Consider the following 26,997-nt stretch of genomic DNA (forward strand, 5'->3'; position numbering starts at 1 on the left):
AAATAAACTATAAAAACTATTTTAAAGATAGGGAAATCAAGAGATTTTAGAGGCTTATCTGTGTCATGCAGAAATTCAGTAAGAAGCTGAGAACAGAAGCTAGGACCAGACTTCACTTCTGTACCTTCCTCATTGCCTTGCAATTGCCTTTAGTCATAATCACTTCTTTGGCCATATCCTTTAAAGAGGGAGACTTTCACTTTGTCACTTTCCACTGGGGAAGCTGATAGTTCTCCTCAGCTCTTTTGGAGGAGGAGGAAATGGTCACACAAAAAAACCTGTCAAAAACTTCAAGAGACTCCTTGTCTTGAGCACATTATTCCAACAGAGAGGGAAACAAATCAGGAGCTATTATTTAACCACAATTTTCGTTTTGCTTAGTTTCGTACAGTAAACATTTGAACTCAGAACTGTTGTATCATTCTTTACCAATGACAAATACATCACACTTACTACAGGTGTGTACTTAAACCGTTCTACATATTACTCTTAGGAAGATATACTCCAAAGTATCTATGTTGGACGCTTAGGAGGCAGACTTCCATTAACCTCCAGCCAGATTCAGGCAGTTTATGCACTACTGCAAATCCCACTCAATGCCAATCTGCAGCTTCAAGTAGACATTAGTTTTAAAAATCTGGCCATCAGAATATTGCCCTAGAACTCAGCACAGCTTTCATTCTACAATGCCTGACATCCTGAAAGCACAACCCAGATGCTTTCAGGTGTTAGTTGTGCCTAGGGACATGTAGGGGCCAGGAAAACCTCTCTCTTCATACACCAGAGTGTCATCCGGTGCTCAGGCAGCCAATTCCCATGGCAATCAGTGCAGGACAGCTATTTCCCAGTACAATCGGAGCAAAACAGCTTGCTTACACTCAGTGAGCTGGGGTCAGAGCCTGGCCCCCAAGCAGTTCTGGCAATCCCATGAGGCGCCTGACGGCAGAGGTGACTGCATACTATGACAAAGCTGACAACGATTCATTTTTGCAAATGTGAACTCCACTTAGGAGAATTAGAGCGATTTTTTTTAAAAGTCTGGTAAAGAGAATGTGCATAAATGACTGAAGAAATGAGCAGGAAGGCAGTGCTGGAAATTAAGCCATGAGACTATGAAGCACCATTCTCTCAGTATGTAAGATCTAGTAAAGAGATAACATCATTTCAATAGATAGACTATTCATCACCTACTGGGCCAGAAGGGAAACAGAAGAATATGGAGGCTCAGGGGAAATTAGCAGTTGAAAAGAAAAGAAAAAAAAAAAATCATGGCTTTTACCTTAAAAGCTCTGTTGAGCACCTCCTCCCCTCCTCTGCTTCCCAACAGGTTAACGATCACTTGTTTTCCATACTGCTCTTTCAGAAGCATCATATGCCTACAGCAAAAGTAACCATAAAAGGTACTAAACAAAACCATGTTATGTTGCCTGCTACCTTTTTCAAAACACAGAATTAGAGATCACCGGTTGTTCAATCCAGCAGAATGTTTCAGCAACAGCAGTTACATACATCTTCCTCAGTTTCCTGGCAATCAATTATTAAAGCACAAATGGTGAAAGTATGCAGTTAATGGACACAGTATTTTGTATTGAACTTAAAGACAGAAGCATCTTAGGAAACACATCTTCTATGTCACTGTTAGCTTTGATATTGCCCCTTTATGTGCTCCCACCTCTTGGCTGTGAACATGGGAACTACATAGGGAAGACAAGAAGAGAAGAAAACATATTACACTTCAGCAGCAATTGCCCAGCATCTTGCAGGGCTGAGCCTACAAAAAGTCAGCAGCAGCCATAGGGCCTAGGACTCCAGAGCCAAGGCCAGAGAGGCACAAACATACGTCATAGGCAATAGGGTTCAAACATCTCTGAGCTACCGCAACATCGATGTTCACTCTCAATTAAGTTAAGCAGGAAGGTTAGCAAGAGTAAGAACTGCTGCACTGGATCAGACCAAAGTTCCTTTTAGCCAAGTGGCCTAGCCCAGATTCTTCAGCAAAAACACAAAACAGGACAAGTATAAAGTGGTGTTTTCTTTCGCATATATCCCCAATCTCTCAAGGTCTGACATTTAGGGACTCTCAAGTCCAAAGCTTTTAGCCAGATTCAGAGGCACCCATTCTCCCCTCAAATTTTTTTTGAGCTGGCGCATGTGTGCTACAGGACCTGTGCTGGCTCATCAAGAAACAATTAGATCTTAAAGCCATCTTCCATCACGTACTAACAACACTGTAGTAGCACTTAAGAGGCAGCTGGATAGAAATAGACAAGAAAAATAAAACAAACACTCACACAAATGAAAAGCTATTTCATGCTGCAAGGCAACATGCAAAACCAGCAAGTACACATCTTCTGGCCACGCACCTTTAAATCCTATTACCAGAAATAAGCCACACAGAAACCCATGGAAGGGGAGAAAAGAAAGAAAAAGTTATCAGCATGGCCTTCAAGAAACACGGCTAAATATATTTTCTGGTGCTATTTATGTTCCTGATTCTGCAACTTGTTCTCTGTATGCCAACTCTTCCTGTACATTGGCACCCCTCTGATCCCAGCATCAAGAGATTCTACTTCTCCGCCAATGGTGCTACCCTCCAACAAAGCTGCTGAAGCTCAGGTCACCTGCTTGAGTGCTGTAAGCAGAGCTCCCTGAGGATTTCTCAGGGAGAGGGGATGAAAAAGATCCACTAACGAGATCACCATTCACTTCTCACAGTCCCTTCCCAACACATTCACCTATCAGATGGGAAAATGTAACAGGCTATAGCTACTCTAACACTCTGGGAAAAGCTGCAGCAGGCTGTTAGGCTTCAGTGCCTTTTTTCCATATAAGCAGTTGCTTATTCCTCGCCCATTTTCACAGGACTGTCTTTTTCAAATCTGTGAGCAGAGAGATCCCTAACTTCATCTAACCTAAAGGTTTTACTGTGCACAAGGGAAAGAAGGAATAGTGCAAGTTGGTCCTCATATTCATGTTTCTTACAAGAAAGCTATTCACCAGTTGCATCAGGGTCAGAGAGAAAAGATTCTCTGAGCTAAATGGTGTTACGAAGTTGTTCCTTGCTCCAGTACTCTCAATTTCTTGGGCAGCACAAGAGGATGCTGAGTAAGTTATTGCTTTCTTCTTATATAAATTATCTCTGCTGTGGAATGCAAAGCTCTAAGATGGAGCTTCAGGGACACTGGCAGGGCAATTTATCATGGCACCAGATGACCACAAGACCACGAGTCTCAAAGGCATTTGAATTCAGTAGAGTTTAAGAGCCTTAAAAATCTTGGAGAATATAGGCTAAGACCCTTCAGAACAGGCACTGCTACGGTGGACGATCCCTTTAGATTCTAATGCCTGTTTGGGGTCTTCAGTGCTGCAAAACTCTTAAGTCACTAATGTCATGTTTGCTAATGGTTGCAGTAAATGAAATCAAGGAATTAAGAGGCCTTACCCAAAATCAGCATAAACTCTGATTTGCCAAAACCAAATCAAAACAGAAATTAATCACATGACCTGGCACTTACAAGTTGAAAATTTCCCACAGCCCAAGTCCTTCATGTCCTTTTCAGGAAACGTTCCCACTGATGCCCATGGGAGCTTGCCCTTAAAGGACAGTGCTTCATAGTCAGACATTCAAAGGAAATGAAGCTAATATATGGCTTTTTTTTTTTACAGTTTCCAACTGACAAGCAGAGTATTAAAGGGTTAAAAAGGTTTACAAGTCAGTCTTTGGGTAAAAGAGAAAAGCATCAGTGTGACAGCTTCATACAACACTGATAATAGAATAAGACACTGTTATTTCTGTATAGCAGTAAAACAATGAGGAGAAAAAAAAAAACAGATTGAAGAGGAAGCAGTGTTTACTTTTTAATTACTGGGGTTACACTGGTAAAGAACACATGTTCTGTGTACCTTAAGTGTAAATTCACGTTTGTTGGTTTCACAAAGGGTTGCACACACTTTGCTTTTGTGTACCACCCAGAATTGCTTAGCTTTTACAGAAAAAAGTCAGGAGACCAAATTAATTCAATTACCACTGAAAGCAGAAAGGAAAATGCACTTAAAAATCCACAACACCTGGGAGATTGGATACATCATCTGAGAGATGGCATAAAGTTGTGGAGTTAAACGCCAGGTTGCCGTATTATTGCCAAAGTGAAATGAAGCTTACCTGTCAAAGGCAGGAGCATTAGCTTCCAGACCTCTGTTAAGCCTTAGATGATGAGAACCCACCTAAATTAAAATATTGGAAAGAGAAGAAAGAGAGAAATAACTTCTTAAATTGCTAGAGTCCTAAATCACTAGATGTCTCCCTTTTTCCTTCAGAGAGAAACATCTCTTTAACAGCACCAGACACCTCTAACAGACTCCACACACCCCCACACACAATACACTTAATACAAAAGCCACAGCTTTTGTTAGACAACAACATTTACAATTACAAGTGAAAACACGATTATCATTAAGCAAAGGGATACCTACACATCTTTTTACAGCCAAACAAATCACATCCCTTCACCAGCTTCCTCTAGCATGTATCCCACCCTGCCTCACACGACTATGCTGCGTGCCCAGCATTCTTCCTGCCTTTCCCTTGGCAGAAAAGGCTGCAGTTATGTCAGTTCCATGGGTTGTCTGTCCAGAGCTCTTTCATCTTTCATTATTTACAGAAACTAAAAAGCATCAGAACAGTCCTTTGAAAACATGAAGGATGAGATCCCGTGCCATCACTCTAATAGGATTTTTAATACGGATGTTAACAACAGTAGCCTCAAGCTCCTTTTGAATGCAAGCTACTGTTATTACAGTGTACAAAGGGCTTCATTTCTCTCCAAAAACTACACTGTTAATTATTTATAAGAACATGAATTGTTTCCTGTACTTCATCATCTTCCTTTGTTTTTCATGAGGTTGGTTGCAATTCTTTCGAATGCTGGTGCCGGCACACTCACATCCAAGGATTAAGAGTTATGAGTATTCACCAGCATAAACGAAAGCTACATAATCTAGATTAGGCAAAAAAGCAGACTGTGTCCCTACTAAAAAGCTGAAAATTCTGTTTAACTAGAGATGCTACCCACTAGCCAAAACTATTTGGGGAAAAGCTCTATGGCTTCATAACATACAGAACTACAGTGCCAGATACAGCTACCCCACGGGCAGGATGCGCACAGCCACATGGGCAGACCTGCTTTTGAAAAAGAAGCAAATATTGCACTGGATGGTGCTAAGAGAGAGAACACAGATCCTTTAGTCATCTTCCTTTTGCGCTAAAGCCAGTAGTTCTGAATGGTACCTAGGTGCTAGATTTAATGATAAAAAAATATCAAGTAACCTTTAAAGTATCTAAAGAAACAGTTATATTATGTATTCTCTCTACTACATACGTGTGTACTCATTCTAGTCGCTTATCCCTCTGTTAAGAGAATGCAAAGAGGGCTAGGATAATTCTTATTTGAGCTTGTAACTGTATATAAACTGTAAGTCACAGGCCATATGTAACCACCTAGGCTTGATGCAATAATCTGATGAAACCCTACATCTCTGCCTTGCAGAAGATCAGATCATCCTTTTGACTGAAATCTAGAAAACACACCATTCAGACATTATGCTTTGTTTCAAAGTAATGTGCTCCTATAAAGTTCCTGGTATCCCTAGATATTCCAATTTTATTGTGGAGGTCGATATCATCAAGCCAACTGGGTATTTCAGAAGGGAAAGTTACTCCAAATCAAATTGAAACTGTTATAAAGATATTGCTGTAAACTTCATTTTAGGACATTATCACACAGTTCCTTACAAATAATTCCCCATAGAGACACATGAACACATGAAAATGTTAAACTTAACTGGAGCCATTTGCATGGTTTAGTTCTATTTATCTAAACACACAAAATTTTCTACAAAGTAAATCTAAAATGAAAGAGTTCAGCATTTTCATGGAATGAGCTTTGCAGTTCATTTTAAAAAACAAAACAAAACAATACAATTAAATTTTATGTAACTTCTATATCATAAATAGCAAGAGAGATAAGTAAGGTAGGCTTTTTGATTATTTGTTTACCTGAAGCCCCGGTTGCTCCCAAAAGAGTGGAACAGAACCTCTGATCTGCACAAAGGAAGAGACGTCATCATCCAAGTAAATTGTCTGCAAACATAAAATAAAGGGAAGGAGTTCTGCAGTTAGATCTATCGGTCCGTGACCCCTTCGTCGGGTGACTGAACTTGAAGGGTAAAAAAAGTAAACCGCGTATCTCAGTGTATCCACTTACTGCTCAGCCACTTTTCCATAGTCTCACGGGCAGTGGAACAAGGCACAACGTATTTGCTTTCATGTCAGCACAGCAGATTCAATTCACTACTCACCAGAAACAAGAGAAAATTTAAACCACCACCACTGGCGGTGGAAGGAAGAAATCTTTCATCCACAATGAAGATGGATTTGATCTGCTGGTGGAGACACTCAGAAAGACCAGCCATACACTCTCCCTCTGTCTCTCTCACAAAATTTAACTGTGCAAAATGTCATTGCTCCTTGTGACTGATGATGGGTAACGTCAGGTGTGGGATAAGCTTATCTCCTGCTTTATTTACTATTTCTTATTTCACTGCGTGTTGCGCCTTGTCAGTGTCCAAATAAATCTCAGTGAAACCAGCAGCTTCGCCACTCCCGTTCTGAGATACAGTGAACAGCATGTGTTCTGCTTCTTTTCCAGAAGGCTTGGAGCGAGAGGCTCCAAACTCCCCATTTCCTTCCCTAACCAGACCTCAAACTCTCCCTTCCCATTTGTTCTTACGACCACTGCTAACAGGCTGATTTTCAGTCAAATCTACACAGAGTACAAAGGCTGATTTCTCCCCCTTTGCCTTCCCCCTCCACCAGCCCCCGAGCGAAGCGTTATATTATATGTTAACTTAGCACAAAAGGTACTATCTTCAGATTCAGTATGACCACAGAGCAACTGTGCAAAGCCCTGCTCACTCCCCCGGCCTATACTTAGCAGTGGAATCCTGGCTGTTTTCCACGGGGGATACATGATACACACGATACACGTCTCCGTTATCTCATGCATGACAATGAGTCTTCTGTAGCCCTGCAGAGGAATGGTATCCAGGTCAGCCAGGTAGCTGCTTCTCTAACCGCATCGTATCATTTAGCACAACTGCTGCCAGCTGGTTAGTAGCTCCCAAAATAGAAAAGAACATGAAAATGGGTTACTCTACAGCTTTAATGTGGATGGTGCTTTTGGATTTGCCACTAGATGTGCTGCTGGCTGGGTGGCTCAGGGGAAGTGCCTTCATTTACCTTGACCCCTCATCTTTATAACCACTACCGATGCACAATTTTTAGAGCTACTCATGTGAAAAGAAGTAAATCTACAGCAGAGAGGTGGGTATTTAAATATTCTGTCACCAGTTTTATCTAACTAATCTTTAAGATATTTTTGCAGAGCACTTACAGCTCTCCCCATTCCACTAAGATTAAAGTGGATTTGTTAAGGACATAATGTCAGAGGAACTTCTTTAACTTTGAGGGTGGTAGAGCACTTGAATGTGCTGCCCAGAGAGATGGTGGAGTCTCCATCTCTGGAGACATTCAAAACCGCCCTGGATGTGCAGGTGCTGCTCTCGGTGGACCTGCTCTGCCAGGGGGGTTGGACTAGATGATCTCCAGAGGTCCCTTCCAAGCCCTATCATTCTGTGGTTCTGTGTTAGAATGATAGCTAGCCCAGATGTAGTGCAACGTTTCAATGTTTTAAGCCTCATACCAATGAATTAAGAACCATTCTCTGTTGCATGGCGTCCTAGTACAACCCCCTGAAAGATACGGCGTTGCTCAGAGAAGCTTTCTTGCGAGGCCTGTCTCACAGCTTGAGTAACATGATTCTAAAACACACCCTCCCCAGTAAAGCTTTCTAAACCTTGCCGGTACCTGAGTGCAGGAGCTAATTACCATGGCAACACACTGGTGCACCTTTTTCTTTGCACTTCTGGGCTCAGAAGAGTTTGTCCTGCAGTTGACCTGCAGGAGGAGTGAGCAAGCCCACCTTCTTCCTCTTCATCACATCCTTCCTGAGAAAGGTCGTACCAAGATGAGTCAGTGACTTCTAAACACTGAATCATCTTTTCACTCACAGTCATGGACCCAGAAGAGCTAATTCTAAGGTAAAGCAAATTTGTGTAGCTCCACTGACGGCCCCAGCATCATCCTGACTCATACTAAATGAGGATCAGGTCCTGAATCTATGCAAAAAAGAGCCAGGACTGGCTCACTTCAAAATTTGACAACAATCATAGCCTTAGCGGTGAATGAGTTGAAATGAAACATCTAACGATGATGAATACAGAAAAAGCTTTTTATGAAGTACAATTTGGCCGCTCAAGCCGCTTGCTACAGAGGATTGGTTTTCTTTACTATCTTCTAGAACATCCTTTTCCACAACTAACTGAAAAATTGACAGCTCGAGTATCTCTTTGGCCAGCTCTCTTAGAAGTCCCAGCTGCAGATTAAAAAATAATGATAATAATAATAATTTTAATACCTGGAGTTTAACATCTTCCTAAACTACAGTTCAAATGGAAAGTATTTCATCAGTTACAGACCATGAATATATAACCTGCCTTCTTCTGTATACCAAATACAGAAGAAAAATACTGACCAAACATATCCTGCCTTTCTGCTCATATTTCTGCTTATTAGTGATTCAACATTGTAAGAGTGAACAGATGTTTGTTACCACTATCACTCACATTTTCTGTTCATTGGTTTTCACCCATTACCTCTTCTAACAGTTTTCTGCTCTATTAAGCTGTTCATTTGGAGAACTGAACAACAACGAAAAAATTCAAAATACTTGGGGATCATTTCTGTCATCTAAACAGGATGCCCACACCCTGATGTGATGGGCTTGGGGGGGGTCCTCTGTCAGGTTGAGGTCTAACACAGAACTCCCCTGAGGTGATAGGGCATTTTAAAGAAACTGGTATTTTTTATGCACATTGCCATGTAGCTTTTAGAAATTCAGATGAGGTTTTGGAACTGGGAGCGTAGCCTCTCTAACACAGTCATTCACAAGAAAATTCTCCACATTAGCACATTTTCACTTACAGGGCTCATCATTCTGTTCTCTGGAGCAATTCTGTGGTCTTTCACAATCCTCTCACTTCATTCTCATGACCCAGATGAATCCAAAATCATTTTCTTCCAAGCTGCCAGCGAGTTAGAAAAAGACCTAGTATTTTTTAATGAGTAGGAGAATAACACCCTTTTCTGCCAGTCATTCCTTCCTAAACAGACTGTAACTATTTCATTAACATTACAACTGTGCAAATCTACCCTGAATTTCAGCAATACCTATTATCCTTCATTCATCACTCGAAAGAACAGGACCTCTGCTCTTGACATTGCCTTCTACTATGTACGCCCCTTGACCTTACAATAATAGTGGCAACAGCCTTCCTACCAGCAGATTTGTTAAGTGAGCAGGTTGAAATAGTATTTCGAGTATATTTAGACGACTTTCCAGTTCAGGAATGGACATCATCTTAACACCCATCTATACTGTAAGAAACCCCATTTGTTAAAATCTTAAATAAGCACCGATAATACATCCAGGTTAAAATTACATTAATAAATAAAAGATTTCAACTTCATTGCTTATGCAATTCCAGCATTTATGCATGGGTAAGTACAGAATTTCTTTTCTCATATTCTTCCAAACCTTGATCATTTTTTGTTCACAATGGCATGGTTTCTACAAGTGTGTATCTGTCCCACTTTTTTGTTGTTCTAGTTCTGACTTTGTTACCTTGTCCTCCAGCAGATTCATTTCTCTAATTCTAAGGCACTACACAAAAGATCAACAGTTCTTTAAGAAAAGAAACTTAAAGAAAAATAAACAGCACTTTATTTCCAGAATTTTCCTGTCCTCTGTTTTCCTTAAATCATCGACAAGAAATACATCCAAGAATATGACACTGGTTTTCCTCTACAAGTTCAATACCAATCAGTTACATTTTGGACAGCTCTTTGTCATTAAGGTTGATACATACTGCTAAATCTCTGTCTTTGGGCTTCATAAAACTATTGTGGAGTCTCATCTTTTGTCTTAGATCCAAAATGACAGCAAGTTGTTGCTTACCGAACCCAGGAAGAACGTTCATTCCTATCAACTCCTCAGAGCACTTGAGGATGGCTTCATTAATTGCAAAGGGTCTGGCCCATAGAACAATCCAATCCAGGTAGCTGGATGGATTTTCAGACACTTTTCCTGCAATTTCCCATCAGACAACATAATAGCAACTGGATACTTAACCCATGGGGCCTTGATAATAGATTGCTTGTCCTCTGACCTCTGGTGTTAGAATTTGCCATGTTTTTCTTTCAACTTCCGTTGTCTTAGATTCTTTTTGTGGTCTCTTTCTCCAGCTCCAGGATCAAGGTGATAGTGCTGATAGTTAACAAGGACATTTCTTTTGTCCTTCTCTTTCTTTTCTGTTGCATAAGGACAGACCTGGCCCCTGTGATCCAAGGTTCTTTCCTGATAACACAAACTTCAGGCTCAGATACTGCTAATAAACTTCTGAGCAAGAAGCAAACTGGTACTGCTTCTGAGCAAGAAGCAAACATCTACATCAACCAGCTGGTGTCCTAGTCCCAGCGTGCTCTTCCCATTCATCGCTTGAAATAATTTATTCACTACTCTCCATCACAGCTTCATTAGAAGCAAAAAATTATCTAGTCACAACTTCAAACAGCAAAATTCATTACATACTCAACAGGCAAATAGATACAGTCCATGATGAAATGGAGACTCGCATGGGTTGTTATGGGATCCCCAGCTCTGCCACACAACCCACAAAGAGCATGGATAACAGATGGCCTAAACATACCTCTCCGTGAGTCCCTTTAACTCAGACCACGGGATCCAAGGATATACTTGCCAAAATAATCCTCTTTGCCCCTCCTGGGGCCATACTAAAACTTGATCCAGAAAATAAATTAACCACATGACTGCATCCATTCCTCTCCTGGAGAGCTATCCAACATGGTCCAGGACTTATTGTGAAATAGGGATCATTTTTCTTAATCCATGTCCAACATTTTTTTGTTAAACTGGAAGAAAGGGAAGGTTGATCCAAATTCATGGCATTTCCTTTTAATGCCTTGTCAAGGTTTCCATTTTCTTTATTGAACAGTTCCATGAAAAGGAAAACAACTGAAATCATTCATTTATCTTTGGTAAATTAGAGTTGTTCCCCCTAAGTCACATACTAAGATATTTAGAGTTTAGCAGGACTCTTTGGAGGATAGCTGGGGGAGGAGCTGAAATGTAAACAGTGACAGGCACACAAACAAAGTGAAGAAAGCGCGCTTGTTTCTCAACACTATTAGGAGAAAAGAATTAGAAGAATGCGATACAGCCTCAACTTTAGAGGATTACTGGGGGAGGAAGAAGGGCAAAGGGAAACATTTAAGCTATCACAGGGAAACAGAGACTAATTTTAAAACTACTTGAGGATTAATTGCAACAGTGCAAGTAGAAAGGGCTACCATCCCACTACAAAATACTGGCAGCAAATCTGGAAGTTCACATTAGAAGGATTTCAAAAGAGCCCTCTTTTCCCTTCATATTTTGTTTTTCTTTAAGTGTTTCCCACCATTTTTTTTCTTCTTTTTTCTTTGTAAAAATGCAAGCTAAATGACCAAATATCTGAAAGATCTACTAGTAGCTTTTTTTTTTTTGAAAAGCAAAAGTGAAGTGAGATACTTAACTTTTTCCCCCTTCTTCTCAAACACTGTGAGTCACAGCAGTTAAGCAAGCCCACAAAAAAATGACTCATTGCAGAGCTAAAATGCCACAAGGCTAACTCAGTGGGAGACAAAAGCACACCATTTATGAATAAAAGAGCTGCCTGGAGACAAGGCTAATTGTTTCTCCCTCTTCTAAAATCAGAAAAACGTTAGAAGTAATTCCTATAAAGGCGGGGGGAAAGTCCTGGCTTTTCAGAATCCTAGGGTGCTATTTATCCATGAAAGCACACAGCCAGCATGCCAGTATACTGTACAGGCTGCAGCAAATAGAAACAAAATGTTATTCAGCCAAGTTATTACCTCATAGGCGATTAGTCAGTAGTCTACTATGAAAGCAGGAGAGAGTTTATTCTAGGACTCTTCCTTCCTCATGGTAAGCGGATGCCAGCTTGAACTGGATCTCAGGCATCCCAGTGGTTAGCCCAACTTCGCTATCTTAGGACATGCAGCTTGGTAAAACTAGTGTTTATCACCATTAGCAACAGCAACCTTCTTTTCTCCTTTAAAAACAAAAACCAAGCAAAACCACACAATCCTTTAGAACTCCAAACCCTTGTTATAATTTTCAACCTACTCGAGCCTTTCACCCTATAACCATTTCACTCTTGTGCTTTTTTGCTTACCCAATTGCAAAACACTCAAAAGCCTTCAGTCCTCTCGCTTCACCGCAGCTCCTGGCTGAAGGGGAACAAAGCACATCGGTTCCCTCGAAGAACCTGACCTGGCCCCAGCTCAGGGATGAATTAGCAACCAAGTACAGCTTTGCCACTCACCAGGAGCCAATCCTCAGGTTTTCTGTTGGAATGCAAAGGCCATTTGCATGGGATGCAAAGCTGGGATGCAAATGCATTTTTCATGCTAAATCATTTGCATCATAACGTTATCCAGGAATATAATTAAACAGAATGAGTTGCTTCTGACCCAACTAGTAAGCAGGGTAGCAGAAGTATTTCCCATAATTAAGACAACTGTTAAATGTGGTGCCACCAATGTGAGACTGATCTGAAAGAAAGCTGAGAACCCTTTCTAACATTTTCTTTCCTCTGCATTTCAGCAGGAGAAGATTCTTCAAATCCTGAGTAACGTACTTTGCACAAATGCTCGTGAGAAGGCACTCAACTGAAATAGTAGAATGTACCAAGCCATTACTTCAAATGGCATATGTCCCTTCTTCTGTTCCCAAATTCCAGGGGCAAATTCCACTTTTCAGTGCGCAGACCTATCTGTATCTCCCAATGCACCCAATGACAGACTTTCTAGAAAGATGTAGATGCTGCAGGACTTGACTTGCAGTTGCTTTGGAGCAGAGGCACAAAAGAGAATTATTAGCAGAGAATTCAGAGGCTGACATTAGAGACCCAAGCACTGCAGGGGAAGAGTTTGGCATCCAACAAGCAGAATTTGTGGAAGCCTGAACACTCAGTGGAAAGCTGCCAGGCCAGCCTACTGAAAATGCAGGCAAACCAGGAAAAAAGAGAGACATGAACAAAAGGCCGCTTACATCCCTGATAAGAACTCTGACCACCGGGCAGGAAGGCCCACTTGTAACATTGTGAATGCTTTGAGCATGTCTTGGGGATCAAACTTCACCAGCAGATTGGGGAATACCAGTCTGCAACTCCACCAAGCCTTCTGCTGAGCAACACAGCACTGTCAAGTCTAAGGTAGCTCTACATATGTCCCTAGGCAGAACCAGGTGAAGAGGTTAAAGCTGTACCATCAAGGAAACAGCTTAAAAGAAAATTTGAAAGCGCCCAAACATCACTGGATTTTGGACAAGCAGGTGCCTGAAGGCATGTCTGCCTTGTGCAGTGGGATAACAGAAAGGACAGCACTGAGCGTGGGCCACTCACACAATGCCAGGAGGAAATACCAGTGCTAAAGTATGGGCAGCTTTGAGGGGGAGTTGCCACTCTCAGCAGTCAGAGACAGTCCTACAATGACACAGCTATAAGTCTTCCAGAACAAGTAATGATACAGGTAGCTTAAGTATCTCTGTGTTACACTCGCTGTGTCACGTAGAGATGCCTCACCAGCCTCCCCTTATGAGCATCACCTAAGCGATCTACTTGCATCTACGTATATAGACACATACATAAACATATAGAAAAAATCTACACTACATGCAGTTTTGTAGATGTGCCCAGACACTCAATGCAACCAAATTTTAGGAGCAGATCCTGGTCCTTTATTGAAAACTACTACCAGCCATTTATCTATTCTGCTTATAGAGACATCCATTTCTGTGTGATGGTTCTGACTGCTAGTAATTACTACTTCTATTCAAAAAGGAAAAGGTGATTATACTTGCATAAGAAAGCACTCATTTCAGCTGGCACAGAAGATTTCAGATTCTTCAGGGTCCATTGCTTTTTGCTCATTTTCAAGGTAGTAAGCTAAACCATGTGTAATAAAACCAACTGACTGTTATTGTGTTTGGCTGTGTCAATCAAGGGAGTCTGCTGAATGCATTTCACCCATATATTTTGTCTCAGCATCAGCTGGAAATAAGGTTTTTACTATATATTTATAAAAACTGTGTCATACTACCTCTCACTAGAGGGAATCCCCCACAGAGCAAAGGGGAATATAAAGCCAAGTCTCTTCCAGAATGAGTTCTGCTGGAATTCACCTTAGGCTGAAAAAAATAGTATTTTTTCTCGATTTCTTTTACTAGCCAAAGATGACTTGACTCCCAGCAAACAACTCCTTTGCTGGGCAGCTTCCTCTTAACTAGAATGATATATTTGAGTGCCGGGAGTTTGTCTTCACCATAGCACAGTGTACACTATGTACCTTTTATAAATGTTGTTCTCACTAGTCTGCAAAAGTCCTGTGAGGCAGGAAGTTAATAATCACCCTCATTTTATAGCTGAAAAACCTACTGTACAAAGAAGTGATGGCTTCAATCCAATACGGCAGACAGGAGTAACTTGAAACATGAATATTTATGATCATAAGATTTTGTATGACTCTAAGTGACTTCCTTAGAGTCAAATACAAATCTCAGCTATAATCTTTGCTGAATATCACTTCGAGCATCCTTAACCAAATTCTTTTACATGAGTGTAGACATAGTTATGCCACTGTACCACAAAGGACTTTAAATGGTTTGTCCAGCAAACCTGGTGGCATGGACTAACAGAGGTACTTAAAATGAATGAAAAAGAAATTAACTGTAGAGACCATTATTTTGTAGAAAATCTTTCAAAATAGTTCTCCTACAACATTGCACAGCATGGGAAACATGACAAATTCTATAAAAAATGTACTATAAAAATGTATGCAGAATGCATAAAAGTGTGACATTTATTCTGGAACAGATTTGAAAACATTCTTTTGTTTAATACATGGGCCTCATGGCCTTTCATACAATTGAGAAACTTACTGTTACACATGCTAATATCACATGAATTAACACACAGAGCTCTCTGAATGGTTTAGAAACCCATGTCTATATGCTTATCAAATAGCCAGACTTTCACATATCTAAAAACCCATGTCTATCAAATAGCCAGACTTTAACATTCAGGAAAATAATCAAAAGTATTAGTGAAAATTGTGTGCATGGAAAACTCAGAAACACAGAAAAAGAACAGATTGCAGAGAAATGTTTAATGAGCAAGAACAAAGAGATCTGTCGTGCAATAATATTTTAAGTATTATTGGAAAAAACACTTTCTGAACACCCCTAATTCTTGTTGGAAACTCTGCCCCAATTAAACTTGAGTGGAATTAATTATTCAAAGCTATTGGATACATCCACTTACCTGCTCTGTCTCAACGAAGTTAGATACATGTCCATCATCATTGACCCCTCGGATGTGAAACCGGGCACCAGCTCGCTCACAGCTGATGCGAGAGATGAGGCAGGCCTTCGCCTTCTTGTGGGAAGCATAAACAGTGCGAATGTCCACGACACCACAGATGACTTTCAGCAACCAGTCAGAGCAGTTCACCTGGTAGTGTTTGAAGGGCACATGTAACAGTTGGTTCCTGAAAGGTTCAAGATACAGATATGTTACTGAATAAGACAGACATGCATGGGTGCTACCCCACAACAACCACTCATTTAAGCAATTAATGTTCTGTGAACCCTTTTTTGTCATACCTTTACTTTATCCAAAACCAGGAAATATCAGGAAGAAATCCTTGTGAACTACTACAGTGAACAAATCATGGCAATTTTTAATAGCACAGCTACCGCCAAGGTGCTGTCCTTACATCTTTTGCCTATGTCTTATAAATTCAGATGCAAGCATCACCTCTTTCAGCTCCAGAAATAACATTTATATTTAGTAACCTTCTTCATAAATTACAGCGCTGTCAAGCTAATTACTTTTTGACCAGTACTGCCCGGACCTCAGCACACATTACAGGATCAAGAGCCACTTTAAAGCCCACCAGGATTTTCAGGAAAATTTTTCCAGGCAGAAACTGGACCCATAAGTCAATGGAAATATTGCAAAAAGTGCTACTAGAATTAAGAGGAATGTCTGTTTTAACCTTCAATTCATTTTATGATCAACAACCTAAGAAACTTACCATGCCTGGTTAACAGTGATGTACTCTCTTCTATTATGATGGTTTTCCTCATTTCATTTTTCAAAATGTGCCTTTAGTCACATATGAGGGCCCTTTTATGATCATTTACTGCTCAACAGCAGATCTGTACAAGAGTTACTACATCTAGCGAAACCCCTAAAGAATTGTTCTTCTAGAGTACAGCATTTCTCTGAAAAAGGTGCAAGTCATTCTTACATTTTTAAACTGAATATGTAACCGGAAAGACAGCTCTAAAACAATTTTTGGTATCTCTTCTACCTCATTCTCCCAGTTCTACTCGCAGAAGTCATCCTCACTCAGACAAATTCCAGTAGAATTTTTTTGTTGTTGCAGTTCATTTAACATGGAGTTTGTATTGCTTATAACTAAGGTCATCTGGTGTTTTTCATCATGTGACTATTTATTCCATTGTTTACTTTTCTCAAGAATCTATTGTTTGGTCTGAAATCTCCCATATCACATAATTGCCTCAAGATAAATTTTCTTTGGAAAACCTTTCTGCCCTAAATGTGATGTTGTCGCCATTCCCCCCTGCTCTACAACATATAGGAGAGTGGAACCTCTTCAAGGCCAACTTCTAGGTTAGCCAGAAGCAGCAAAGAAGGGAAGTTCAAATACTTATATTCCAAGAAGAAAAGTTTCAAAAGACAGTACAGTTTAAAAGAGTTGCTTTAAAGGTTGTTTTTTTATTAAGGGATATTACATCTTAGGAATTTCCATCACTGGAACAAAGCTCGTTTGAGCTATGTGTCTCACTTGACATACTTGGAGAGTTTTTTGAGAGGGATGCATAATTAGCACAGTTGAAAGCACGTTTTATATCTCTCTCTTCTGAGTTAAATTCAAAACGCTAGATCTTACCAGTCAAAATCACATCACAGCTAGAAAGATTATTTAGCCTGAATGAACTGCTCTCTCATGTTTATTTATCATCCATTATAATAAACTTTTTTGCTTATTTAATATTCACCTACTTTGGGCCACAAGACTTATCACACATTCTAGCAGCACAGGCATATTTAACTCTGCCAGTTATTTTCCACCTACATCGTATAACCCTCATTAATTTCCAGCACAGCTATGCTTCCTGCGTGACCATCTTTTTGTTTACAAAGAAAAAAAAATGAGGGTATAGGAATTCAAGCATTCTGCCAGAACTTGTAAAGCAAACGAACTGAATTACATCAACAGTGAACCCAGCTAAGGAAAACAAACTCCAGCATTTGTGTTTTCCTTTCCATTCAACCAATACTTACCACAACAAGAAATACTTTCTTCTTTGCTTTATAAGCACAAGAAAGCAAGTGGTAGAGTGCAGTGTATCACAGGAGTTGCCTTCTGTGCAACTTATATATATTTAAACTGAGCTACAAACATATAAATACAAACATATTATTGTTTTCCACATAAATCTAGGGCACATTATTGAAACATTAAAACTACAGCCTTTAAACACATCACTCCTAAGAAACAGAACAGATGATGGGATTTATGAACGGTTCAAATACAGGTTTCTACTAGATACCTTTTAAAACAAATTATTAAAAAGAATTGCAGGGGAAACTATTCATGACATACAGAAACATATTTCTACAGTGCGAGTAATAATATATGTTGTGTTTCCTTCTTAAAAACACAAAACGTCCAGTTATTAAAATTGCCTGTCACTATTAGATTAGTTTTAATTAAATAGAAGTTACTTTTTTGACCCAGGTTTACCACTAATTCACTAAAGCCACATGCCCTGTAAAATGAAATGAGCGGAGGTGCACCTGAAATGTGTATGTTCCTTTCCTTCTGAGAATGTCTGACCGATAAGATACAGCTGGGGACGACAGAAGACTTCAGCATAACATGCAGTACTAACCAGAAGAACGAGTTGCCAGATTCATAGTGGTTATCACCCTGCTTCTGAGCCCGCACAGTCAGGTCAAAGTTTGAGCCTGCGTTAGGCCAGGAGAAATAGAACATCCCAGAGTTCAATATTTTCTTCAAGGCAGTAACGCGCTCCTCTTCCTTGGTTTCTTCCTGGAGAGGACAGAAATCTGTTGCAGTAATTTTGTAAACTTCAGCGTCCAGGATTTTTCCCACCGACGTACAGCCTGTCACCAGGACCAGAAAGTGCAGCCGAGCGTTACCTAGAAGGTGACAGACAGTTAGAAAAGGGTTACAGGTAGACACAGGCTATGCCACTTCACCTCAGCCCTGTCACATGCAGTGCTGACAGGGCTCCAGCAGAGGCCAGTGTCTTTGCTTCAGAAGAAAACAAATACAAACAAGCACATGATCTATGTTCATTTCCACTTCTGACCTCTTTTTGACTGCAGGTGAGTGCAATTGTGTCATAACCCACAATATTTATATATTCCCATCCTCTGCTGCATTACAGTATGGTTTTCCCACTTACTTCCCACTGCAATGAGCTTAGTGCTGGGACACTACTCAAAACCAAATTTCACCACCCTAGAGAACTACAGTTTTCCTTGGATTTGTTTGAAGGGAAGGGTAAAAAACAGGTCGTTCATGAGATAACATGTATTCCTCACTATGAATTTTTCAACTGACTTCTGAATTTTAAAGACATAAAGCATTCAGATTTCTGGGTGTGTTCAGCCATTCAGAAAGTTTCAGTATTACCAGCTCTTGAGATTTTGCTTTTTATGTCACAAAAGAGTGTACCTGATTAGATGACAACCTCAATTATCACTAAAAAGAATTCCAGCTCTCACGGCTGTGAAGCAAAATGTGAAATCATGAAGCAGCTGAACTTCAGGGCCTCAAAACTAAAAGATAAAATTTGAAGCCTGAGAACACCCCTCTAATCAGATCTTGTGTACACAGCAGGATTTCAACCTCTGCTTATTCTCTCTGAAATGATAGAGTGATTAAGAAACAGTAGAACAATTGTTCTGAAAACGCCGGTTTTGCTAGGAAGAAACTGTTTGATTTACTTAAATTGGCCTCTAATGGAGACAATGTCATCCTATTCATTTCAGTTAGTAAGAAAAGGTAGAAATGAGCCAAGATTTATTGCCCTAGAATAGCAGAAACAACAGCTGACCTGCCAAGAGCAAGCTAATTAGTTAAGGGCACAGTGACAGTCTAGGACAGCATGGTTTCAGAGAGCAAAAGGAAAACTTCATAGGACCACTTTTTAACCCTCGGCGGTAGCCCACTGTCTGAAAACGCAGATCAAGTCTCGTGCAACAGCTATTTTTTTTCTGCAACACCAGCAGGGGGGTCCTTGCTTCCAGATCACAGGTTTGCCAGAGAAACTTGAGTTAGGGGTGATTTTCAGTGGGGCCAGAATATTTTTGTAGGCGCGTGGGACTGGAATGGCAGTTCAAGGTGGGAGATTAGATCTTGTTCATTCTTTTCTGCTGACTCCACTTTTGCATAAAGGCCAGTGTAGGTGGTATTTACTAAAAAGCTCTGTTCATCACATTGCTTTCTGTAACAAGGGTATGCTGTGTTCTCCTTCTTGAGTGTTTTTAAGAAGTATGCTTTTCTAAACGACACCGTAGCAGAGGGTCAGAAAGACATGAAACCTGGTATTTTATTCCTCCTTTGCACATGAGTGTGCATAATTATAAAGGATTAAGCATAGGAGATACATCAGTTACCACCATGGTAGTTCATACCTAACTAAATACTGTCTCTTGCAGCCGCCAGGAGGGGCAAGGAGGAATTAGCTCAAAGTAAACTTCACTCATCTGGAAGCAATGTATAGAAACGCTATTAGTATGCCTTAATATCAGTCAACTTAAGGCACAGAGAACCAGTAGTACCAGACTTGAAGAGCTGGCTGGCGGGGACTCTGAGACAAAGAATACAAGCACTTTCATTGGCCTCCATGACCTTAAACTTTCCTAAAGGGTTCAGAAGAGGTTGAATGGAAAGGTCAACATTAAAATAGCCAAAAAGAGCAGCAATTTAATAATAGTGGGCTCAAGCCCATTTTTTTCACAGCACAAATGTAGCCACAGGGTCCTGACCAGAGGTAGGGCTCTTGTCAGACCTTCATCCTTTTAGAACCTCATACAGCAAATTTAATGCTATTAAAACACTACTCCGCTATTTATCTTTTAATCATGCCTCCATTAAGGTGTAAGAATTTACCCACCACTACAATATACAGCTACACACAGTGAAATACAGCTTTCCCTGTCTTCCCTCTTTTCCCAGCAACATCAGTTTATGTTTGGGAATCTCTTCTTTCAATCCCAAACCTTTTTTCTCCCACTGTCTTGCCCCAATGTCTTTCCCCTCCACCTAGGCTGCCAATGTTTTTAAATATATTGATAACTACATTGGACAAGTTTGTGATGGAAATGATGACTGTGGTACCTCCACTCATGCTTTCAGTTAGACATTTTGTCAGACTGAAAATACTATTCTAAGGAATAAAACAGAAGTGTTACATATCCAAATGTGTACCTAATACTGCAGAAACCTAACATTACCAGCCACAGGAAAAATGTTTCTGCTTATTTGCCAGTCACCGAAAGTCTGACCATTATTATGGATATATTAAAGCCAAAAATCAGTCTGTTTACTTCTAAATTTAAACTTTAAAACATCAATGTGGTTTCCTTTCTGCTATGTAAATGTCAACAAGCCATAATCTTTCCTGGTGAAAATAGCTACTTAATATGAAAACAGATGTATCAACCACAGCCCTACCCTAAATGCACTTCAATTTAAGGATAGAAATTGCTTCAATTGCTTCAAGCAGGATGGATGTTGCTACTGAAGGAAGTAATTTTTATAAAAATTTATCAACTTTCTCCATTTATGAAAACTGCAAATGTTATTTGGTAATTGTTCATTCATTGCAAGGAAAACAACATTTTTAGCTGACAAGAATTTACTGAAAAAATTGTTCCTAAACCATTCATTTTTATTATCCAGTAAATCTCACAAAAGAATGCAAGAAGTTGCATTCCTGGTGTACTAAACCCACCACAAGCACCAAAAAAAAAAAAAACCCCACAAAAAAACAACCACCAAAAAACCCCCACAAACCAAACAAAAACAACAAAAAAAACCCCTGCTATCAACACAACATGGAATTTCCTATGGTAGGTGGATTTGTGAGGCCATGGCAAAAGAAAGAGAGGATTTATTTCAATTAAATTGGTTTTGCTGAGCAAACTGTGAAATATCACAACTTTAATGAAATGGATCAAACCGAAACACACAGACATTCCTTAAAGCTAGAAGGTATTTCCCCTTAAAACAGTCGAGACTATTCCGTTAATCCCTGCAGCCTTAACTCTTCAAAACTGCAACTCACTACCATTTCCAATTCTGTGATTTCATTAAAAATACTGCTCCTTTTAAGTTTCCAGTGAACTGAAAACTGCTTTTATGCAAGTAGCACTTGAAGGACCAGACTAACACGCCAATCACAACAAAAAAACATCGCATGGTCCAGTCAGATTCACCTGGTGGCAACATTAGGAAGCACATTACGGGGTTACAGCCTCTGGAAGGAACTAAGCAGTATTCAATGTATTTATGTTTGTTCTGTCCAGAACATCAACAGCAACATGGGAAAAAAAAAGTACTAAAGCCACAAATGAGCAGTCTCCTCTTAAGTGTAAGCTCAAATAAGTCAGGAAGTTGAGTTTTAAAATGCTGGCAGAGTATCCTCAAGATCAAAAGGAGAATTAACACTAAATCAGTTTCCTAAAGTCAGTGGCTCTGCCAGTACTACCAGTGCAACCAGTCTATGGAGGCTCCCTGCATATCTGGAGTAGGAGACACTCCAAACTCAAGTCTTTTTTCTTGAAAAAGGAGCCCAACAGTTCTTATTTACAAAAAAAAGGTAATTAATGAAAGTACACTGGGTGGAAAATTCATGGTAATTTTCTCTTGATTTCATGTGCAGTACAGTAGCAGAAAGCATGTTACATTTGGCTGACAGCTGCAAAGTGCATGATGAGTGGGGCCAGTGCTAAGGTCAACAAAAAGCAACCTGAAAAAATAGAAACCTTTCTCCTGTGAAGTGATCAAGGCTCCAGGTCTGGATCTTACACTTCACTTTGTACCAACAACCACATCAGCTGCAGACTATTTATCGGGCCCCTCACCTTAGAAAACAACCTTTTTTTTAAAAAAAAGAAAAAAAAACCCAACTTTTACAAGCAGTTTAAAGTGCAATTCTGGTTCATATTAGCTTTTCTAAACTTTACACATAGATGAAAGTGATTTAGGAACATAAGCACTGCAATTGACAATCACACCTGTGTAAATGTCCCTCATTTCCTTGGGATGCAATCTAGAATGTTTTAAAGAAATCTCTGAAATTATTTTCAAGCAAGAAGTAGACCTGTTCCTTACTGGTTATGCTTTCTACAGCAACGTGTCTATGAAAAAGCAAGACTCATATACAGTAATAAAGAAAAAAAAAATATCTTTCAAAGCTCATGCATCAAATTTTGATTTCAGAGAGATGGGTATAAATGTTGCATCGTGACCAAGATCATTATTTTGCCCCATTACAGCTATAAATCACCACATCTGTCTGTAAAGAACATTTTCGAAGAAATATAAGAAATGTTTTGTTTATGGTGATATGTACTGAATGCCCTTTTATCAGGTTGCACAAGGGAGGCAGAGGATGGAGAAGATTTGGCACAGAAAGAAGACAAAAATAACTTGCATCCATTTTTTCAAAAGCTCTTGTGAAACCAATTGCCTCAATCCAAGCTGAACAGGAAACACAGTTCTGGTACGTCACACCCTACAATAATAAGCTGCAGTTTCTGTATTTAACCTGTCTACATGACTCAAGGCAATTGTTTCCCCTGCAGTTTAAGGGATGACTTCAGAGTTGCCTATTACGAGCTGCAGTGAAAAGGAGGCAATATTCCATTCTTTTGTCCTTCTTAACTGTAAATATTTCACTCAAGACTGCCTTTTCCTTTAAAAAAATAATTCACGCCAGTCTTTGCTCTTTCTCTATTCCACCACAGTCATGCCGTGGCCTTCTGTTCCCTCAGCCTGTTCCATCTCCACACCACACATACCTCCGCTTTGCAGTCCACTGAAAAACAATTTGCAAGGTATTTTTGCTTCTCATCTGCCTTCAAAATTAGCAACAGAACACAGCAGAGGAGCTGATTCTAAGCAACTAGGTGAAAATCGCTGAGGAAATCTATAGCAGAATTACGAAAATAACCAAGATTTTCTAAACTACAGCTTTAGCCTAAAAGATACTCTTTCTCCCTCTTCTAAATACAATTGCATGAGGAAATGTTCTAAAGGAATAGAAAATGGGTACTTAGCTGTCCTTTTTGCCTTTGAAACTTCTTCCTTTCAACTACACATCATATATGTGCAAGAGCAAGGGTATATACACAAATTAATTTAGAGCAGTTGCATTAAACTAAACAACTTAGGCGGTGGCGGTATCAAAAATACTACCATATGTATACCCCTTCCCATCATCACAGTGTCTAAACCAAACACTGCAAAGCCAGCTCTTTTAACGCTTTGCTTAAGAAGTATTTGCCACTGCGAGATCTTCTTTGGCAGCAAAATCTTGGCTGAGATACAGCCCAGAAACACTGTACAATTCATTCTGCTGCCATCCATCTCACAAAAGCAAGCAGAAGAACTTAGTGAGTCATGTTAACAGACATAGGCACATAGAAGTGAGTGTTATTACTGGTGGGAAACATTAACTTTGTGAGTCAGTTTCACATATTTCATCTACTTTCTTGTGAAAAGCACGAACTACTTTGGCAGGCACACAATGTGATTTATTTGGATTCCTAAGTAGCAATATTTACAGATTAATTAAAGTGCTCAGAGGCATCTTTCATGTCTTGAAAAAGAGTCTCCCCTTCTGCTCTACAAATAGACTCTTTTAATATCCCAGTGGAATGTACTTTCACAAATATTTTCAGTTAATTTAGTACGTATGGTCTGCAGGTTTCCAGTAGTAAGAAAAAAATACTGATACTCCTGAACAAAGTCTATGTGATCGCTGATGCTCAGTGAAGAGCTGGCCAATTATGCCCTTGCTTGCAGCTGCTAGAATACATTATATTAAAAAAAGGGGGGGGGGGAAAGTTACATTGCATTCCTTTCTAGAGTTAGTCTTTTATGTAAGGGACAGCTAAAGGGATAAAACTTACTTCTATGTAATACGGAAGATCTAACTGAGACTGTGAGAAAAACATGGGCTACCTCTTGAATGGTGAAATAGCAGACATGCAATCATCTTTGCTTTTTTAAACATTTTCAGCAGCAGAAAATGTTTGCTTGCCTTTGCTTAGCACTAGAGCATGACCCTCCTGACTTTTTGCTCAATCACAATTAGAAGTTCGCCTCCTCCAGTAGTTAACTTTTTTATCCAGTTAACAATAAAATTTTTAACAATGGCTTCCAAATTAAGTCCTGTACCAGGACTTGTAATTTAATGCTAGAACAAGACAGAGGTGCAGTGACAAAGCTCAGAGAGGAAAAACCTCACACTTTAAGGACACTGAAGTTAAGCATGTGTTGCTCAAAAAGAAATAAGCACATGGGAAACACAGAAATAAAAGGATAAAAGAGAAAAAATAAGGCTGAGAACATTTCTCACCCCATTTGAAATCATTCACCTTTTAATATGAAGGCTAAAACCGGATGTATTTACTTCCCATCATATACAAGAAACTACCCTCATCTGTAGCTTGAAGAGCTTGAATTCAATAGCTACATTCCTTTACTATTACAACAGGATTCATTAGACTCCTATGAAGAAAAACAGGTCCAAGTGCCAACAAAAACTAATCACAAGCCCTCCATTTTTAATTACATTAACAAATTGGTATTAATCTCCATATAAATGTCTAACTAACTCCACATGAAGAAAAAAAAATCCAAACACAAAGCCCACATTCATTTTAGAAGACTAGATGGACCTACTGCTTTAAATTATGACACAGAAATCTTTTTAGATTGCAGTGGCCTTTTCAGATACATCTCAAGTCACATTACTCAAGCCATAACCAGTAAGAGTTGCTTAGATGTGGTGTTGGGGGATATGGTGTAAGGAAGAACTTTGTAGAGTAGGGTAGATGGTCGGACTTGATGATCCCAAGGGTCTTTTCCAACCTAGATGATTCTATGATTCTATGATAACATGGTAAGTGGGCTATAAAAAGATACACTTATATCTACTGGAGTAAATACACCCGTGGTCACACCACCACTGCCTTCAGCGGATTCCTTGACCGAGCACCGAGTTATATGGAAAACAGTCTTGTCATTCCTCCAAGTCAAAATTAAGGCTTACTGTAAGAAGACCATGGGAACAAGGCATGAAACACATGCTTCATGTTTCAATGCATCTTTTTCATCAGTGAATTTGAAGTCTGCTGTGTAATGTACTATTACCTTAAATCAATGACCACAGAAAACATGCTATTTCCATTAAAATTCCTGTAGGCAGTGTAATAGCAAGTCCTTTCCTAAATCAAGATTCCCAAACCGTACAGAAATTTACAGCAATGACAGTAAATATTCCTTACTATACTAGTTGAAGTTAAAGGACTGCTTTTGCAAATCCTCATCCATGTAAATTACCCAATTAAAGGCAATTTGGCATTATAGCAAGGATTGGCGATCTGTAGTACTGCAGTCTCAGATGACCATGATTAATCAGTGTTTAAACACAATCCTTCAAAAAAAAAAAGTAAAAAATCATAGCTTGCCTTGGACAAATGTAGTAGAGGAAAAAAAATGGCAATTATCTTCAGGCAGCTAAGAATGTTAGACAAAACAAAAATGAGAAAAAAACCCCCCGAAATTCTTAGACTATAATTTAGTGATATGCTTTTGGCACAGCATAGAAAAAGAAATAGATCTTTTCCAGACCATACATAACAAGATGCAATTAGCTTTCACAACTTAAGGAATTGGACAACTTTAGCCATTGTTGTCTTTTAGCATTGCCTTAGCATAATCTCAGTCATACAGATGGTCACTTACCGCATTTAAGCTGAAGCTCTCCTAAGCAGCCATAAGCATCCATGAGTTTTTCATATTGTCCTTTAATTGCATCCTTTTCTTCTGGAGCTGAGAAACAAAACAGAAGGTAGAAAACCTGAGTTTTCCAGTCTTCATAAAATTTTCAAATTGCTATTGCCTACACCAAAGCATCCAAGTTGATTTTGCTCAGTAAACACAACTACAGTACAAAGGTAGGATTAAAATGCTGTAAGAACACAGTGATTAAAAAGCGATGAACAGAAACGCAAAGCCTCTCCACACACCACCCTAGAAGAAAGAAGGGCACTCACTATCTTTCCAAACAACATGGTACAGGTGCCACATCAGTTTCAGAATAAGTAAAGGAACATACAGGGACATGTAAACTTTACACCATTCTAAAATAAGAGCAAAACCAATAATTTGTCTGGCCATAAGCTAAAATATTATATATCTTTTCTTGATGTGCAAAAAGAGGTGGTTTCTGCTTCCAGATTCTTACAGTCTAATTTCATACAGAACTGGATTTTTTTTTTATACAAGATAACATAATTTGATGTAGACACAACATCAGATGTTGATTTCAGGAAGAATTAAACTTGTATTTCAGAGAAGTAAAAATTAGCTGATTAAAAATA

The 26,997-nt window shown here is 39.5% G+C and overlaps 1 protein-coding gene across 1 annotated transcript in view; it reads right to left on the minus strand.

The window, feature by feature from the left end:
* The window catches only part of SYNJ2 (synaptojanin 2), a 71,157-nt gene that overhangs the window by 32,026 nt on the left and 12,134 nt on the right, over positions 1–26,997 (minus strand). Inside the window, exons 3-8 of the mRNA XM_074166094.1 lie at positions 26,360–26,446; positions 18,240–18,510; positions 15,577–15,802; positions 6,056–6,139; positions 4,163–4,224; positions 1,280–1,376 (exon numbers count right to left, since the gene is read on the minus strand). Of these exons, the coding sequence (XP_074022195.1) occupies positions 1,280–1,376; positions 4,163–4,224; positions 6,056–6,139; positions 15,577–15,802; positions 18,240–18,510; positions 26,360–26,446 (827 nt within the window). The remainder of the gene's footprint in view (positions 1–1,279; positions 1,377–4,162; positions 4,225–6,055; positions 6,140–15,576; positions 15,803–18,239; positions 18,511–26,359; positions 26,447–26,997) is intronic.

The sequence above is a fragment of the Numenius arquata genome, chromosome 2 (genome assembly GCF_964106895.1).
Source record: "Numenius arquata chromosome 2, bNumArq3.hap1.1, whole genome shotgun sequence".
Taxonomy (NCBI): Eukaryota; Metazoa; Chordata; class Aves; order Charadriiformes; family Scolopacidae; genus Numenius; species Numenius arquata.